The sequence below is a fragment of the Rhamphochromis sp. 'chilingali' genome (genome assembly GCF_963969265.1).
Source record: "Rhamphochromis sp. 'chilingali' genome assembly, chromosome: 11".
Lineage (NCBI taxonomy): Eukaryota > Metazoa > Chordata > Actinopteri > Cichliformes > Cichlidae > Rhamphochromis > Rhamphochromis sp. 'chilingali'.
The window spans coordinates 10,496,334-10,514,482 of record NC_137938.1 but is presented as its reverse complement, the minus strand read 5'-3'; the positions used below and the strand labels follow the sequence as shown (position 1 = coordinate 10,514,482).

General features: G+C 40.6%; 1 protein-coding gene across 1 annotated transcript in view; it reads right to left on the bottom strand.

Moving 5' to 3' along the window:
• Positions 1-15,316, bottom strand: part of cdkal1 (CDK5 regulatory subunit associated protein 1-like 1) — a 259,938-nt gene extending 244,622 nt beyond the window's left edge. The window contains exons 1-3 of the mRNA XM_080896109.1: positions 15,158-15,316; positions 14,060-14,223; positions 12,174-12,286 (exon numbers count right to left, since the gene is read on the bottom strand). Of these exons, the coding sequence (XP_080752235.1) occupies positions 12,174-12,286; positions 14,060-14,217 (271 nt within the window). The 5' untranslated portion in view covers positions 14,218-14,223; positions 15,158-15,316. The remainder of the gene's footprint in view (positions 1-12,173; positions 12,287-14,059; positions 14,224-15,157) is intronic.
• Between the last annotated feature and the right edge of the window lie 2,833 nt (positions 15,317-18,149).

Genomic DNA, 18,149 nt, shown 5'->3' with positions numbered 1-18,149 from the left:
AATTTACAGAAAATGTTACATTTTTGTGATTTATATCATTATCGGACGATAGAACTCTTATATCGGGATATGAGATTTTGGTCATATCGCTCAGCCCTATAGTGGTAATAAAAACCGGGAGAGACCGACAGTGATCACTGACTGTTTTGTTTTGTTTGGGGTTTTTTTTTGTGGGTTTTTTGTGGAGGGCTGGGGGGTAGTAAATTGGACCCGGAAGCAGGGTTCATACGTCATCACTTAAAGAGCGGATTACCGATACTGCAACATTACAATCATCACGGCCAATTCTAACACAGCGGTGAGCTCTATGTCTCTATAAACAGTTCTAGCTTGTTCCTAGCAAGTTACCCCAACAAGAGTACTTGTTATGCAACGTGTTTCAACAGTGAATAAAAGCAGCTGAACGAATAACATTTCTCTGTATACAAACTGGCTTTTTATCTGCAAAGATTTTCTCAAAAGTCTAGAAAAACATCATTTTTAAATTTACTCTGTGTATGTTTGCGTTTCAACAATAGCATAGATGCCGAACCGCCATCATATGTAATCATCTGATGTCCCTTTCATCATGAACGTTTCTGTTGGTGAATTTTCTATTACAGATGCACGTAGCAAATCTGTGTGAATTTCACAGTTCGAGTAAAATTCACACACTTTTCAAAAGCTGGCGACAACCTGCGAGACTTTGCTTTTTTATTTACCCTTACCCAACAATTGAAATGAGCTTGATTGTGCTAGCTCCCTGCTATTCACTGACGAAGCTGCAGCTGCTCGTCTAAGCGCTAATTAGGAACATGTGCGAAAACCAGCGTTCACACCGACCCGGGTCAATAACTACAGACTTCTTTTGATAATGATACCGTCTGTTATCATGACACGAGGTTAAGCCAGTCACAGTCTTAAGTTTAGTTTGGCAAATTTCACCAGCACTGGAGCCAGAGCGCTACACTGAAGAGGCTAGAATAACAGCCTCCTTGATTAAGTAAGACACACTGCACTGCTTCAATTTAAAGAAAGGTTGTTGTTTTTTTTCTATTTTCTTATTTTCTTGAGGGCTCCTGGTTTGTCCCTTTTACAAGCAAGCAGCTTTTTAAATACAGCATACTGTATGTAACTGAAGTTACATTAAATGTAGGAAATTCAGTACTTTTGAACACTTGAACACGTCAGCAACTTCATTATTACAGTGTTTTAGGAACATGAAAGCATCAACTAATGTTAGATTAACTTAACGTCACATGAATGCTACTTAGCCAGATGTTTATCAATGCTACAGTGCTGACCTCTCTGCCACCAGACCTAATACAACACGACAGCTCTGTACCATTTGCTCAGTATAGGTGGGTGGGGGACATGTCACCAAAGGTCAACCTGTTACTGTTACTTAAAGAAAATCATGAATAAAAGCAGCAAAAGGTACAATGATCATTAAATTAAAACTTCAGTTTAGTGTGACGATTTAGCTGAACTATGTAGCAAATGTAGGTTCAGAAAGTCAGAATGGAAATAGCAGCCATGAGAGAGAGTAATGTGAAACAAAATAGTGACAGTCATCGGAAGTCATGTCCTTAAATAAAAACAAAAAACAAACCAGACACAAGACCTGAGGCCAGGACAGGTACAACAGTGAGAGTCTGCAGCCATCAGTAAAACACGCTGGAGGCTCTGTCATGGTTTGGGGCTGCATTTGGAGATCTCGTCAAACTTGATAGAAATAAATAAATCACAGCGCCCACTCACCGGTTTCCCAGCAGAACACAGAAATTCGATTTGGTACTCGACACGGTACTTTTAAAGATGAAACATGAAATTTAAACATCAAGCAGCTCTAGTTTGACTCAAAATCATAACTTCATGAGTCCTTGTAGAGGAGCTTAGCACAGAATGAGGGCAATGAGGAATAAGGCAGCGGTCCCCAACCACGGACCGGTTTATGTCCGACAATATTTTCACAGACCGGCCTTTAAGGTGTCGCGGATAAATACAACAAAATAAAGCCAGTACCGGTACCAAAAAAAGGAGATTTACTCATAATACACAGGAAAAGACCCAGGGAAACCGAGCTAACGATAAAAAAACATAACGATAAAAACCCTGAAAACCAAAAATATCAAACCAAGCCTCAACTCCTGCAGCCCGGTACAAATGACCGGTCCGTGGCCTGCGGGTTGGGGACCGCTGGAATAAGGGAAGAACAACAACATCCTACACTAATGTTATAATATTTGTCAATAAAATTCATCACTAAAACATAGTAACAGCAATAATACATATGTACAGCTCACTAAAAACCACAATACAGTAAAAAAAAAAAAGGTTAAACCTGGACAAGCAATGGGCAGCAGCACACACATACACCGATACCCAGTATACTATAGAAAGAAAACTGCTCAGATACTCATCTGGATGGAGACTGTTGTCCTTTTAAAACCCTGCTTAAAATGACTCTTAGGCTACGTTCACACTGCAGGCGAAAGCGCATCAAATCCGATTTTTTTGACCCTATGCGACCCATATCCGCTCATGCTATGACAGTGTGAACGGCACAAACCCGATATTTTCAAATCCGATCTGGGTCACGTTCGTATGTGGTACTGAATCTGATACATATCCGATGTTTTAGAAAGCGACTGCTGTTAGAACGGTCATGTCGCATTAAATCCGTCTTTTACGTCACTGTCACAAGACAGACGCTAATTATCAGCGCCGGAGAAGACATCACGAACACTTCCTGGCCTTCCAGTGTAGATGTCAGTGAAACTGTTGGGAAGACAACGTGAACATTTTATTTGTACTGTATAATCTGCAGATTCTGACAGGAATCTGCAACCATCCTTTGAAGCACCGCTCCTCTCTAAAACAGCAATAAGGATAATAATTAGGTTATTTTAACACAATAACTTAAAGCAAAAATTGGGAAACGTAAAGTCCGAAGTCTTTATATTAAGGGCCATCAGTCAAACAATACTGGGTCTAAACAGAGCGCGTTGTGTGTGACGTCTTCTTTTGCGCATGCGGGCCGCTTTGAGCGTTCACACTAGAGCGCGTTTGCTGTCGCATTTTATTTGTAGTGTGAACAAGCAGACAAAAAAAAAAATCGGATTTGATCAAAAAAAATCGGAATTGAGCATTAAGACCTGCAGTGTGAACGTAGCCTTAGTATCACATGGATCTGAACCATCAAACAAAGCTGAAATAGCCCATTACTGGTTTAATGCCCAGCTTCTCTGTAACTGTGGAGGATACATATGCATAATGGTCTCCCATACTGTACATTTACAGCATAATGTGCGACACGGCAACCCTATTCTTTTTACAGAACACCATCAACCACCAAATCTGCAGGTTGCAGTATAGCCATCCTCACATTAGTTACAAATCCCATACTCGTTTAGTTTTACTTGTCCTTACGCCATGAATATGACACAGTATTAATTCTGGGGCAAAAAATAAAAACGTAGTTTGATCTCTTTTCCTGTCGTATGCTTTGTACACATAGGTCATTCCACTGTAATGTAACTGTTAAACTTAAAATACTCCACAAGAAATACAAACACTTTCATCTATTTTATTTATATTGAATGTAGCCTAAAGAAGATTTTTTAGTCTTCTAGAAAAAGGAAAAATTTTTGCTTAGTGTTAAAAAATTTATAAAGATGAAGAACGAACTATTATACTGAGCCAAGAACTATAGACTCACTATAATCTTACTATAATATATTAACAGGAAGCAGTTTTATAAACAAAATTTCACACACACTGCCCAAGAACACACACACGCTGTATTTGTGTGTCATATTATTACACATGAATTGGCAAGACTTGGGCAATAGAGGGTGGGTGCATACACCTAACTGGGAGCTGCCCAACATATCCACAGGCGTGCCACGTTTCCCATCGAGCAGCTCCAGTCGAGACATTAGGGGTTAAATGCCTTGTTAAATGGCACCCGATGGATTGCGTTCAAGGGGAGTGAAGGCTGTACTCCTGCAATTTCCCACACAGTGTGGGTGTGTTGGCCACAGAGCGGAACTGTCAGTCGTAGGCCAATAGATTTTTTTTTTCTTTTAAGCCTAGGCCACCTTCAATGCCAGAAACCAACATCTCCCAGCTTTGATTTAAGGCTCAATACTATGGATGTTGAGCAAAATCTAGCCTCACCTCTCATCCCTTTTCCAGACAACCTCCTTTACTTGTCATTTTGCTAGTCTCCTTTCCTTTCTGCCCCTCCACCCCTACGCCTTTCCTCCAGCTCCTGCCTTATCCCATTACATCCCCTCCATGATATTCACATTATACCCCTTCAGGGTATTCACAATCCCTGTGGAAGGCAGGCGGTATTCCTGGTATAACATGGGGTTTACTTGGCTGGTTGGATTCTAAAGGGAATAGGTAATACACTTCCTTCCTCCACGGGGAAGTAGCAAAAGAAACTTCCTTCCAGCTTCTCTCGTTCCCTTCATCAAGAAATGAAAGTGCAGGGACACAAATGACTGTGCAGATGGGGAACTGGAGCAGCTTTTCTTTTTGCTTCAATTCTTCTTCCTCTCCTACCTTTGAGGTTTAAGGCAACAAGGATGAAATATCACTGCCCTTTCGGAAATAAATTTGTTCTGTTTTTCCCCCCTCGGAGAAGCGAGGAGAGGTCTCTTTTTAGTCAAATCTGATTGCTCTCCATGCTCCTTAAAATCATACACATGAGAAAGGTTTTCCAGCAGTGAAGGAGATCTGATTCTCGGGAATGAGTTCCTGGAAGGAACATATTTGTTGCCCTCCTGCAGTTTCTTTACTATGTAGGCATTTATTTTGCCCATTTCCACAGCACATGCAGATTACTTTTAATATTTAACTTTGAGAATAAAAATCTCCAAGACGGACACTGTGTTTTCCAAACCCCGTGACAATTTCTTGCCGCAATGATTGTTCTGCTCAGACGAGTTTACAATGCTATCAATATTCCATTCCTTAGAGTAATCACCGATCTCCCCCTTTTCCCTCTGCCTATGCCGCTTTCCTTCTTTCTCCTCTATCCATAATTCCCTCATGGGAATTTTAAGGTCTTTAATCCTATGGCTTCTAAATGGTTACTTACTGGGTGCCGTCTACACATGGGTCACCTTGTAGGATCAACAAAACACACATGTGCATGCACGCACGGGCACACGCACAATGCTGGGATCACTCTAATCTTCTGATCTCTAAACGGTTACACCCGACTGCCTGGACTGATGGGTCTTTCTATCGCAACTTCAGACAAAAATCACAGCTCTGCAGACTGTGTGCGCCTTAGTAAATACCTAAGAAACGAGAGATAGGTGTTGCTTTACCGTTTTAATAGTTTTTCCTTGTTTACATCAAATTGCATTACACAAAAATGAAATGAGGACAATTTCTAAATTTAGCAGATTAGTGCAAAGTGCTTTTTCAATTCAAGCACACACGGTGTAGTTATTTTATATTTTTACATGATTCAGACAATGAATAATTCTGCTAACTTTTAAGAGCATTTCATTTATTATCCAGCAGGAATCTTTTCCTTCGCACTGCATCTACAGCTGCCAGACACAATTTCCTATTTTCTTTCTGCAGCTTCTCTTTTTTCCTCTCCCCTTACATCTCACCTGTCATTCCTGGTCATACAAACCACTACACTCTACATCTCTCTACTCCCCATTTCTGCAGATCTGCCAGATTCTAGCTCATTTCCCTGGCATCGTACTTGCCCTCCCTGCTCGCCTTCGCACTTCCAAACCATCGCTTAGACTAATTCTGTCTTGAAGTGCCATCTACGTCTGCTGTGCCCCGCATCCCACCACCATCTTTCCTTCCCCGCGGACTCCTCCTCTCATCTTTCCTTACATTGCCTTCTCCTTCATTCTTTCCCAGTCTCCTTCTCCCCTCTCTAAATCAGTGAAGCGAGCCGCGCAGCTACGCCACAGTGGAAAGACGGTGAGCATACAGTGAGTTTTTCTCAGGCGTACAGACACCAGGCGATAAGTCTAATCTTACAGAATGATGACTGTCGAAAACGCAACTGTCTCTCAGATACTTTCTCTGCACAACACCAATTCCCACCACGGCTGCAACTGTGTGTGAGAAGAGTAAATGTGCGTACGAGCGGGCGGGCTGCGAGCGCCATTGTGTGTGTTTATGTGAGAGGTGGAGTCAGGCAACATTGTAAGTTTTCATTGGCTATAATTTTACGGCGTGTAATGTTGCGTAGCGCGTAGGCAGCCAGTCAGAAGGTCCTCACACGCTCCGTTTTATGAATGAGACGGCACGTATGCGAGGAACACAGACTCAGAGTGAGAATACTCTACGGTGATGTAATACAATCACAGAGCAACAGAAGAGCTAGAAACACAAATGCAGTGTGAGCGCCATCAGAACATTGTTTCAGGGGTTTCAGCCAAAACATCCAAATACTACAACAATTTTTCTAAGGCTAAGCAAATATTAAAGAGCAGTAAAAATACTAGATCTACCTTTAAACTATTATTTTTTTCAGCTACTATTGACTAAACACTTTTAAGTGCTTTAGCTCAGTTGGAAAAAATACTTTTATTACTAAAAGCAGTATGCATAATGCTTCAATCTTAATTAACCGATATATATATTTCATATTTTTTGACGATTACCTGCTCTGAAACAAGGCTTAATAAAGGGAAAAAAACCACACTCTGTGACACTCACAGCATTTTCTATTCACGGCAGCACCCGTAATACCTGCTGATCAATTAAGTCCTCGTATCATTTTATCAAAGCAGCCCACACCCTCTCTCTCTCTGAAACCCATATCCTCTAACGTCTGCGTCCAAACCAGGAACTGAAAACGCCTCATTTGGCTGACATTGTGTACCCGGGAGTAATTTTGCCTAACCGGTATGTAAAATCCTAACTGAAGTGCTGTGTGCCCGGCTGGATGGCAGAAAAGATATTGGGAGGGGAGGAGACCAGCCAAAAACAATCAAAATATCCTGGTGTGACTTTCCATGAAGGGTGTGTTTGTGTGTGTCTGCACACTCATGTGTGACCATAGATGCCTTCCTATGAAGTCACTATTTGGCACATTGCTCTTCTGCTCAAATGCAGTTCGTTGGTGTCGGTGTGCTAGCGTGGGTGAAGAGTGCCCCCTTTGGTTGTGCGCAGGAACAGCAAATGAGAACGAGCCACAATAAACCAGTACCAGCACTAAAACAAGTGGAAGACAATGAAAGCACAGGTAAACAACAGTGTCTTTCATTGATGCACACAACTTTTTAAAAGGAGCAAAGCGAGCCATTGTTATTTAATCAGCACTATTTATTTTATGTGTGTGTGTGCATTTATACTACTAGAATATGAGCGTGACCAAACAAATAAACGCCATGGCATATGATTTATCGCCACAGGTGGCAACCAAGTAATATGCTAATCTCAAATATGAATGTAGTAACTGGTTAAATAAAAGACGTTCCTGAGAGTTACACCTTTAAAGCACTGCATGTACAAGCTAAGAGCATCTCCAGCTACAGATGAGGAGCGATTTTTCTCAACTAAGCACAACTACAACAATCTGCATTAAGCCGTAACAGAGCAGCCTCCATGTTTATATGTTTATAATACAACTGATAGAGAGCTGGCTTCATGTACAGCTTGCATATAATCAGGGGTTGCTTTGAAGCTTTGAAAGTTACACATTTTAAAACCATGAATGGGAAGAGAGGATGTTGGAAGGATGACCTCACCCTGATATTGTAGTGGTTCATTCTTACAACAAAGGGCTGCTACACGGGGAAAGGCTGCCACCTATAGGCCAACACAAGAACTGCTACTATCTACTATAAAAGTGATGTCATAGTTTAAGAAAGAAAGTTAGAGAAGGGTAGGAAGGAGCGACAAGGGGGGGCACGGGGATGTGATGGAGAGAAAACAGGAAGGAAGGATAAGAGAGAGAGGGAGAGAAGGTGATGTCATATTTTCAGAGGCGCCGAGGCTCCTTTGTCCATACGCTTTCATTAAACTGCAGAGCGACGTGGTGGATTTGAACACACATAGGCGTACAAATTACAGAGGTAGGCGGGAATTTGTGATTTTATATGGAACGTTCGAACTCACAAATGATAATGTTCAACCTGTCCTCATCTTCCATCTGGCCAACAGCGCCATGCTATTCACGAGCCTTTTTCTATGTTAGTCATACTACACAATTCCACCTTTGATACACTCCTGACAATTTCATGCCTTTGTAGAAGACTGCGCATCATTCCATACAATACCATTCAGCACAATCGTCACCTCTACCAAGTGTAATCTCACCTGATTCTGTCCATGACCGTCCATTTCTTTCTAACAATCTCACACTGAAACGCAACGACTGACTGCAGATTTTAACTCCGACAGGGACGGAGGGACGAGGACGGCAGGGAAAGAGAAAAGATACAGGAACGCAAACAAGACACGGATAAAAAGCAGAGCTGTGGAGGACAGAAACCAAACTAAGCCTTTAGCATTAGCAGTAAGACTCTGACCTTTAACATACTTTGTTGAGAGAGAACAGAGTGGAAAAAAAGGCGTATGAAGAAAAGCAGCGGTCGTACTCTGAGGCTTTATGAATGTAAGATAAAGGTATATTTTGGGCTACAGCACAGGGTAAAACAACACCTTTTTCTCGCTGTGAATGGAAGAATTTCTCACCTTTTCTAACCTGTTATATGTGAGACATGCAACTAACAAAGCTTGCATACGTGTAATGATGGCCATCAGCATTTTTCCTATTATAGGGAACCTATTACTGTTCCCTATTCCGAGCTCTGTTTGATGTGACTTGCATAAAGAAATAGTTTTTTTACAATCTCACACACGTTCACATCGTTTCTATCTCCCTCTGACTACTGGAGTGCATCTAGTCTATGGCTGTGGCCACGTTTCTGTTAAGGTCAGCTTGAATGACAGCAGAGAGATGGCCTTTACATTGTGGAAATATCTGCATTATTCTGTCGCAGAGTTATAAGATGTATTTTTTTCAGCTGCCAGGAATCTCTAAACGCACGCGCCCTCAGCAGGTAAATTTATGTGTGGCAAATAAAATCGCATGTTTAGGGCTGCAGGAAGTTATAAGGGAAGATTTACTAACATGCTGCACCAGCACAAACTTGGTTTTGCCATTAAAAAAAAAAAAAAATACTGTCTGTATTTACAGTGAGGAGACTGTAAGAGGTGGGAACTGAGACTTTTTGCGGCTGATCATGTTGCATATGCATTTCTGGGAGTTCCTTTCTCAAGGTGCTAAATATAGGAGAAGGAACAAAGAAATCAAGCGCACAGACTGATTCACTAATGTTTGAGACGCGTCATTTCCTGCCAACTGCTCCGCTATTTATTTTAAAGAAATAATGTGTTTAGTGTATGGAAGCCCGTTTCCACCACTAAAAAAATAAATAAACAATTAAAAACAAAAGTATTCATAACTCGAAATTTCAAGTTATTTTCTTGAAATTTCGACTTATTAACTCGGAATTTTGAGAAAAGTAACTCGAGTTAGCGCTGCCAATCAGTAATCTACGTGAATGACGTCATTTCCTTGTTACCCGGAAGCTGAAGCCCTGAGCTACAAATGCTACAGCTAAGCTACCAGTGTCACAGCCAGTCATGAATGCACAAATTGCTGAGTATTTTCACCGTGGCTTCACAAATGATTAAATCCTTGTGTTATTAGCTGAATCACATGGCGTTACTATCAGCAAACATGCTCTCAAAAGCGCCAATTTGTTGCGATCCGGTTTTAAGAGCGCATTCCTCTGCGCCATATCCTTCCAGGTAATAAGAAAATGATGTCAGTCACATAGATTACTGATTGGCAGAGCTAATTCGAAATTTTGAGTTAGCTTTTAGTTTGAAATTTCGAGAAAACAATTAAAATTTCGAGTTATTTTCTCGAAATATTGTGCCTGCACACTCATGTGTGTCCACACATTTCGACAGAAACAGCGGATACTTTTTTTAGTGGCGGAAACAGGCTTCCATAGATAACAGCACAACTTTTGTAAATCACGTGAAAAACTAAGCACACCTATTGAGCACCATTTGGGGATCATGCTCACATGCACATCTCCATAAAGACCCTGGAGTCAGAAAACTGTTCTGGCAAAGAAAAAGTAAAAAAAAAATAAAATTGTGAAATAGCAGCTTCACATCAAAGTACGGCGTCAGACAGAAAGAAAATGAACCTTCGTTTCAGCAGAGTAAACATACCACCGGGGCACACACCAGGGAGACAAATGTATACGACAACATCAAACAGGAGTGCATCCTTTCTAAACGTATTCAACCATGCAAAATATATGCAAACAATAGAAGACAGACATTCAATTAACTTTCTTCTGACCCTCATGTGTATTTATATCCAATTTTCTCTTTTAGTGTTTAAAGTCTGCCTCACAGGCACATGCTCTGAATGATTTGAGCTTTCTGCTGCGTAAGATTATTAAGGGTTTCCTTTCCTTTCCTACTTTTCCTGCCCGGTCGCTTTGCAGCCGTGCTTTTAACATGAGGAGGAGACAGAGAGAGTCTTCACCCAGAGATTACAATAATCTAATACCCATAACAGCAATATTTAACCTTATTACCAAAGAGTGTATTACATTACACCCTCTTGCATGTATATCTGCTGAGGACTTTAAGACAACCAGAGAAGCAACATGTGCTGTAATCAGATTCAGAGGCAGGAGGATGCTACCCTTACAAAGGTCAAAGTGGGAATAGAAAACAACTGTCTGAATACAAACAAGTTTTCTCTACACTCTCTTCCGACTGCAGCCATTCCACTAAATTTAAAAAAAAATCCCAAATTAAATTAGCACAGAAAGTCTAAAGCTTCAGTAGATGTGTGACAGGATCTGTTACGAAGTGGAGGGGCAGGTGACAGACGACAAACTGAACAGAGACGCGTTACGTCAGCAAGGAGCAACGCACTGAGAAGAGAGAAATCAAGGGTCTGGCCTAGCAGATGAGGAGAAAAACTATTGGCCTGTGGTCATGGGCTTACTGTGTCTTGTGTGTCACTTTGAATGAGTGGGTAGATCTGCATTTTTGAAGTGTGTGATTAATTTTGCTCTATGGCTGTGGAGACCCCACGGAGAGAAAGAAAAATGCCTAAGGGGTTTACTCCGTCTTCTTCATCCGTCTTGGCGCGTGTCTATTGAAACACACACACACACACAACAACACAAATGCTCACACTGAACACATAACTAATCACACAAAGCCAGGCACAATCAATTTTCCTTGTGACAAACATGAGGTCACAAACATTCACCAGAGTATCATATTTAACCGACTACAATGCAAAACTCAGTGTCATATCACTCTCTGCGTTATCGTTTTCACCTGTGTCGGTCTATCACACCTGCGCACACTCGCAACGAAACCCTCCTGAAAGACGTCCCGTAATCTAGTACCGAACATGGCCAGCGTCTTCACGCAAAACCGAAGAATGAAAGGCAGCATTCACTATATCAGTTTTCTCTAACGAGCTGTAATCTGAACCATGTACGCTCTCTCATCTATTTTAAGTCAGCTTAAAGCATGTAAATGACTGCTGTAATCATGGCGATGAGAAATAACAAAATCCATCTGGTTCCTAAAGACTGGCAGACTGCAGACGTGAATTAAAATGCTTACACTGCACAGTTCATCCATAGGTGTTTTTAACAAGTTCAATTCAATGAAAAATAAAACTCACCAACCAGAATAACATTTAAGGTTCAGTGTACTTATAGAGCAAGACCGCCCTCTTGTGTTTAATAATAATATTGACATTAATCCTATAGACATTTAACAATAATAATGATATTTAAATGTTTTAAAGATTTGTGGTGGCCTTTTTTGCTTTTACTAGCTGCACAGTGGAGAATAAACAGGAAAGCAGAGAGTGTGGGGGAAGACAATCGTCAAAGGCCCATGGGTTGGAGCCGACCCGGAGCGCTGCCCCTGCTCAAGCAGCGAGCTAAACTGGCACCCAGAATAATTCCATATTTACCACTGTAGCTGTTCATCCATTTATCTTTTGTCTAAATATAAAATACATCCAATATTTCTATTGTCACGTTATGGTATAGGCAGCTTCCTGTTGGTACTGTTGACTTCAAATCAACAGAATTAATACAACATAGTACAATTACATCATTTCTTACCAGTCATCTTGTATCCGCTGGCAGCCAGCTGCCCAGCCATGTACTCCCCATCTGAGTTGTTATGACTGCAGCCCCATGTTTTCATCCAGATCTTTTGGGTACCAGGGATCAAACTAAAAAAATACACAAGTAATACGTCCATTGTAAATCATCCTGATGTGCAAAAATCGATGTCTAAACCAAACCAGCTGACAAAAGGCTGTCTATTGTAAATTTGCTTTATTACCCATGTGTGTTGGAGGAAGTACAAAGGTGCTTTTACACCAGCTGCTGTCAAACTAAATGTCAAGAGTAAATATCAAACCACCCTGATAAGGTGGCATTTGTGGCTTGGAAGCTTCTAAGGTTTTTGGTATAGCTGATGTGTGCTATTGGTGTCATTTCCTCTGTTAGATAACAAATGCAAAAATTAAGACAACATGAACGTGGAACAGCAGCATGTACAGCGACTGTAATTTAGTTTTCCCCAGCAAAGCCATGTAGAATGTAAACATGCTCAACATGACTATGGGATTTTTCTAATCTATCCGATTACTGAAATATAAATATATAAAATATTAACATACAACTAATCAGAAGAAAACAGTTTGCAGTTAGATTAAATTATGGGGTTTATTTTATTTTTTTAAGTAGTGGAAGAAACAATTCAGTTATAACAACAACTAGAAATGTAGTTGAAGAAACAAACACTCTTTCAAACACTTCAGGAAATTCAATTAAAAACATCACTCACTTGGAAAACTAAGTAAACACCTTCAGAAATCCCCAAAATTGTGAGCTTCCAGCTTATACACTGGTGACCAGAAACCTCTCACACAGGGTACAATCGATAGAACAATCAAGAGAACACTGGTAAAAATGCTGGAAATGGAAAACTTTTGGTTTTGTTGAACGAGATAGAAATAGCGTCCAAATCGTTTGCTTAGCACTGTAACTTTTACAGAACTCTAAAAAGTGTCAGCAACGCATGCAGCTGAGTTGTGATTAATAGAGCAGTGTCTTGATTTAAGTTGCAAAACACTTTGTGAAATACAGTCATTTTCCTTGTTACTAAAGTGTTTGGATCATTATTCCAAGTTTCATAGCTCTAACATGAGAGGAATTTGCCTCGGATTCGACAAGCTTAAACCAAGATGTCTAAAACTAAACGTGCTCACAAAACCTTAAATGTGTGTGCACAAATAGCCTGATACACTCATCTCAAGTGGAGTTTTGAGACTAATTTCACAGATCAACAAACATGAGATGCGTTCAAGTCCCAGTGTGAAACTGGGACATCTGTACTTCCACTGCATACCTACATTTCTTTCTTTTTTCTTTCTTTCTCTAAATAAAGAGAACAGATTGTCACCACTATACTACAAAACATAATCTATGTTTCAGCCTACATTTGTGGATCTGTGCAAAGCTGGCAACATGACATTTTTCTAAAAAACCCCAAATGAGCAGGTACGAAAAAGCATTAGGGCCACATGAAGAAAAAACATTATTGGTCATTTTGAGAAAATGTCCAAATGTGGCGATTAAAGTTGTTGTTTCAAGAAAAACTGCCATGGCTGCTACACCCTCTACAAAATGCCGGTGGTTAAATCATAAAGAGGATGTATGTTGATTGTGTTTTAGGCTTGAATTCCACAACTATAATCTCCACATGGAAGTGGGCTCAAACATTTCAGTGCACTGATGTTAAGAGATGGGTGGACAATTATTAAAAACCATCTAAAAGACGTTATTCCTTCTAACATGAAGCCAAAATACACTTTTTTCGCTGACAAAAATATCTACTAATACATTTTTTTAATACATGGTTAAATTTTTTATTTTTAAGCCAACAATTTCCCTTTTTCCCCCCATGGCAGTAACATAATATCAAACACTGGACACACCTGTCAGCTTGAAGCTCCTCATCGCTCATGAGCTCTTTCTTCTTCCTTGCCCTTGGTATGATACTTTTTCTAGCAGACTGTCTTTCATGAGGAGTGGGGTCACTAGAAGACACCATGTCCTCGATGTCTTCCATCAGAGAGTCACAAGAAGACGGCATGATGATCTGGAAATTAAGCAAAGCTTTAGTCAGCCTTTTGGAGTAACCTAAAAATATATTGTGGCAGAATCCCTTTAAGAAAGCTCCATGCTTCACTGCTGCCTGCAGACTCTCCTTCATTTAGCAGATTTCAAGGTTTTTACTCATAAAGGCGGAGTACCTGCAAAATTCTTGGTATGGTTTTGTGGACACTTTGTTTTGTTCCTAAACTGTTTTTCGCAATGGTTCAAGATTTGGATATGAAACCTCTTCAGCAATGTTATGGCTGACTCTTCCTCAGTCTCACTCCTTGTACCTTGTACTGTTTTTTCATTAGTACCCGTTTTAGGGTTTTAGGAATGCAAAGGCTACGTGTGCAGGAACAGCATTAGCATTTGCAAAATAAGCATGATTATTAGAAGGATTTATAGATAAAGAAAAATGCAGTGTGCAAATTATGGATTAAAGTATTACTTTAAAAAAAACTATCAATACAAGATCTTCATGACCAGTGAGTGCGACATCCTGAAGTACAGTACCTCTATCTACTGATGCACATGTATTAATTACCGTTACATTCTCTTTAAATGTGTTGTTCACGATAAGTAGATGAAAAGCTGCATGGCTGGAGATACAAGCTATGCTGAATATGCGCACACATCACTTAAACGCTTACTGGGTTCAAGTTGTACAACTTTTATACAACAGATCACGTTTCACACTTATGAGCTGGTTTTAGTTTACCCTAAACGAGGGTTTACACAGGGAGGCTAACATTAACGTAAATTTAAACATTTAAAATGCTTCATTTGACACTTATTTATCCCTCTTCATTGGTTTTACTGGTTAACAAGCGCAGGGTAGCGTTTATCTTGGCTAGCCTCATTGGCTAGCTAGTACCCACGTGTCTCTTATTCTGTGCAGTGCAGACAGTCCCAATAAAAACATTAAAGTTTCTTACCTTAGTCGCACTGTAGTTGTAGCCTTCAGCTGAACTCGAATGCCGAGGGCAATATGCTTTAAAAAGGCACACGATGATTATTTACGCCACCAAAGCAGTCACCACAACCCTTAGACCGCCATACTTGTCTGTAAGTACGGAAGGTAAACAGGGACAAACTGTATAAGCGCGTGTTTTTCTCAAGTAGTGGGTGAATAAGTTCAGACCAAATGAATACGGGTATGATTCCGTGTCATGTGTGGATAACACTACATATACGGTCACCAGCCACTTCATTAGGTATACCGGTTCAGCTGCTCATTTAAATGGTAAATGGGCAGGTTCGCATACAGCGCTTTTCTATTCTGAAAACTCAAAGCACTTTATACAACTTGCTTCCTTCACCCATTCCCACCCACACAAGCACTTTTCTCTTTGTAAGTGCTTTCTATCTATTGCCAGTGCATTGACACTCCGATCAGAGAGCAACCTGGGGTTAGTATTTTGCCCAAGGATATTCAGCATGCAGACTGGGTCTGCAACCTTCTGATTAGTAGATGACTTGCTCTGCGTCCTGAACTATAGCCTCCCCATCAGACTGGATGCATGTATGTTGAGCCCCCTTCTCTTCGCTCTGCTGACCCACGACTGCACACCATCACACAGCTCCAACCTCTTCATCAAATGTGGTGGGTCACATCAGCAACAACAATGAGACCTACTACAGGAGTGAAGTTAACCATCTGGCCGAGTGGTGCAGCAACAACAACCTGTCCCTTCAGGAGAACTCGCACCCTGCACATCCCACTAACCATCAACGGTGCTGCTGTAGAGAGGGTAAGCAGCACTAAGTTCCTGGCTGTGCACATCTCAGAAGATCTTCCTCTGCAAAGTGAGGTGAGCAAGAGCCTCAACCACCATTACGAGCACCTTCTACAGAGGCACCGTTGAGAGTATCCTCACCAGCTGCATCACTGTGCGGTATGGCTCCTGACGGAAAAAGTTACAACGGGTAGTGACAGCAGCGGAGAAGATCGTGGATACTTCTCTTCCCTCCCTCCAGGACATCTACTGCACCCGCCTCATCCGGAAAGCCCTCTGCATTTCAGGTGACTCAACTCATCTGTCCAACTTCTTCAATTTGCTGCCATCAGGAAGGAGACTGAAGAGCCTCCGGGCTAGAACCAGCAGACTGAGACACACGAACTCCAGACCTGCATTGACCTCTTCCCTCTGAACCCCCCCCCAAACATACAAACTCTGAACCACCACCATTTGCACGCCAACTTGCCCACAATCACTACGATTGTGTTGGACACTGCTGTTTAAATAATTGTATAGTATTGTACAGAAGACTTATCTTTATATTGTTTTAGTGCACACTGAGGGCCATGAGAGTATCGCAATTTCAAATTCCTGTGTATGACTGTACATAGGGTCTTTGACAATAAAGCTGACTTTGATTTAGACATGTAGACACGGTCAAGATGACCTGCTGAGTTTCAACTGAGCAGAATGAGGAAGAAACATGATTTATGTAACTTTGAATGTGAAATCCCAGACAGGCTGGTCTGGGATTTCCCCCACACAACCATCTCCTGGGTTTACAGAGAATGGTTGGCAAGTTGGTTGGTTTGTTAGTGTAAACAAATTACTGATGTCAGATAACAACAGCCAGACTGATTCAAGTTCTCATGAAAGCAGTTACCTGGATGGACAGCCAATAAATCTGCAGCAACTGTGTGAAGCCATCATGTCAATATGGATCAGAATCTGATGTTTCCAGTTCCCTGTTGAATCGGTCTTACAATTACAACATCCCCGAAGACACAAGGAGACCTAACCTGTACAATTAGTAAGGTGTAATTAGTGGCAAGTTACTATACTGAACCTACAGACTTCTAATAGTGCAGCCAAACGTTCCACCATAGTGCAAACTACTCCCTGAAGACGCATCAAGACAAAAATATACATTTCCTCATTTATATTTGCTTTATTCAAATTTTCAATTACAAATGCCCAGAGTACAAAAAAACAAATTCATTTATCCCCCCCAACCCCTCCAATACACACAGACACGCACACACAGCTCAAATTCCTCATTTTAACAGATGTACATAAACAAGCATGTAACTGAAATACACACATCAAAAAACATCAATTTTATCTCCAACATTCATGAGCTCTTTCACCCATGCCTTCACATCGCAAACTGCTCTCTGTTCTGTAGTTAGCAAAAACAGGCAGAAATATAATTTTACAGACAATTCTTTCTAATCAGATTTTTGTTTTTTGTTTGTTTTTGTGTCTTTTTTTTTTTCATAAGCTTTACAGAATATTCACTGATCATTACACCGTATTTGGTAACAGCTCAAGAATAACCATAAGAAAATAAAAACAAAGCTGTTTCAATGTGGACCATAGTTAGCATCATACTTAGCCTAACGATACACTTCAGTAAGATCTAATCACACATTTCGAAATGAAAAAAAAGTTGCAATTTTAAGTCACTCATTATTACCAGACACTAGCTTTAGCAGTGCACGAAATCTCCAACATTCCATTAGAAACCAATGGAAAGGTACAATCTTTCCACCACACACACACACACAAAAATCCCTCATGTAAAAGGACATAAAATATAGCAACCAGATTCTGGTTGCTTGAAATCCTTGGGGGAAAATATTTTACCTACTGTAAACTGGAGAGTGGGTGTTTAAACTTTGCATGAATACATGTAAAATACACCAATATAAATACGCCTGTAAATCAGGACATTTTTGTGCATTTTGTAAAGATTGAAATAATGAAGAGACTGGATGTTCTTCTCAGAGTTGAGGCTATTCTTTAACAAGTCAACATGCTTTTCCTGAATTGCCCCCATCGTGCTCTTGCGTCAGAATTTTGCAGATGTGAAATGCTTCAAAAGAAAACCCAACAAACAAACAAACAAAAAGCAGCACAAAAAATAAAGTTCATCCAAACAACAAAATAAAATAAAATTTGCATTCGA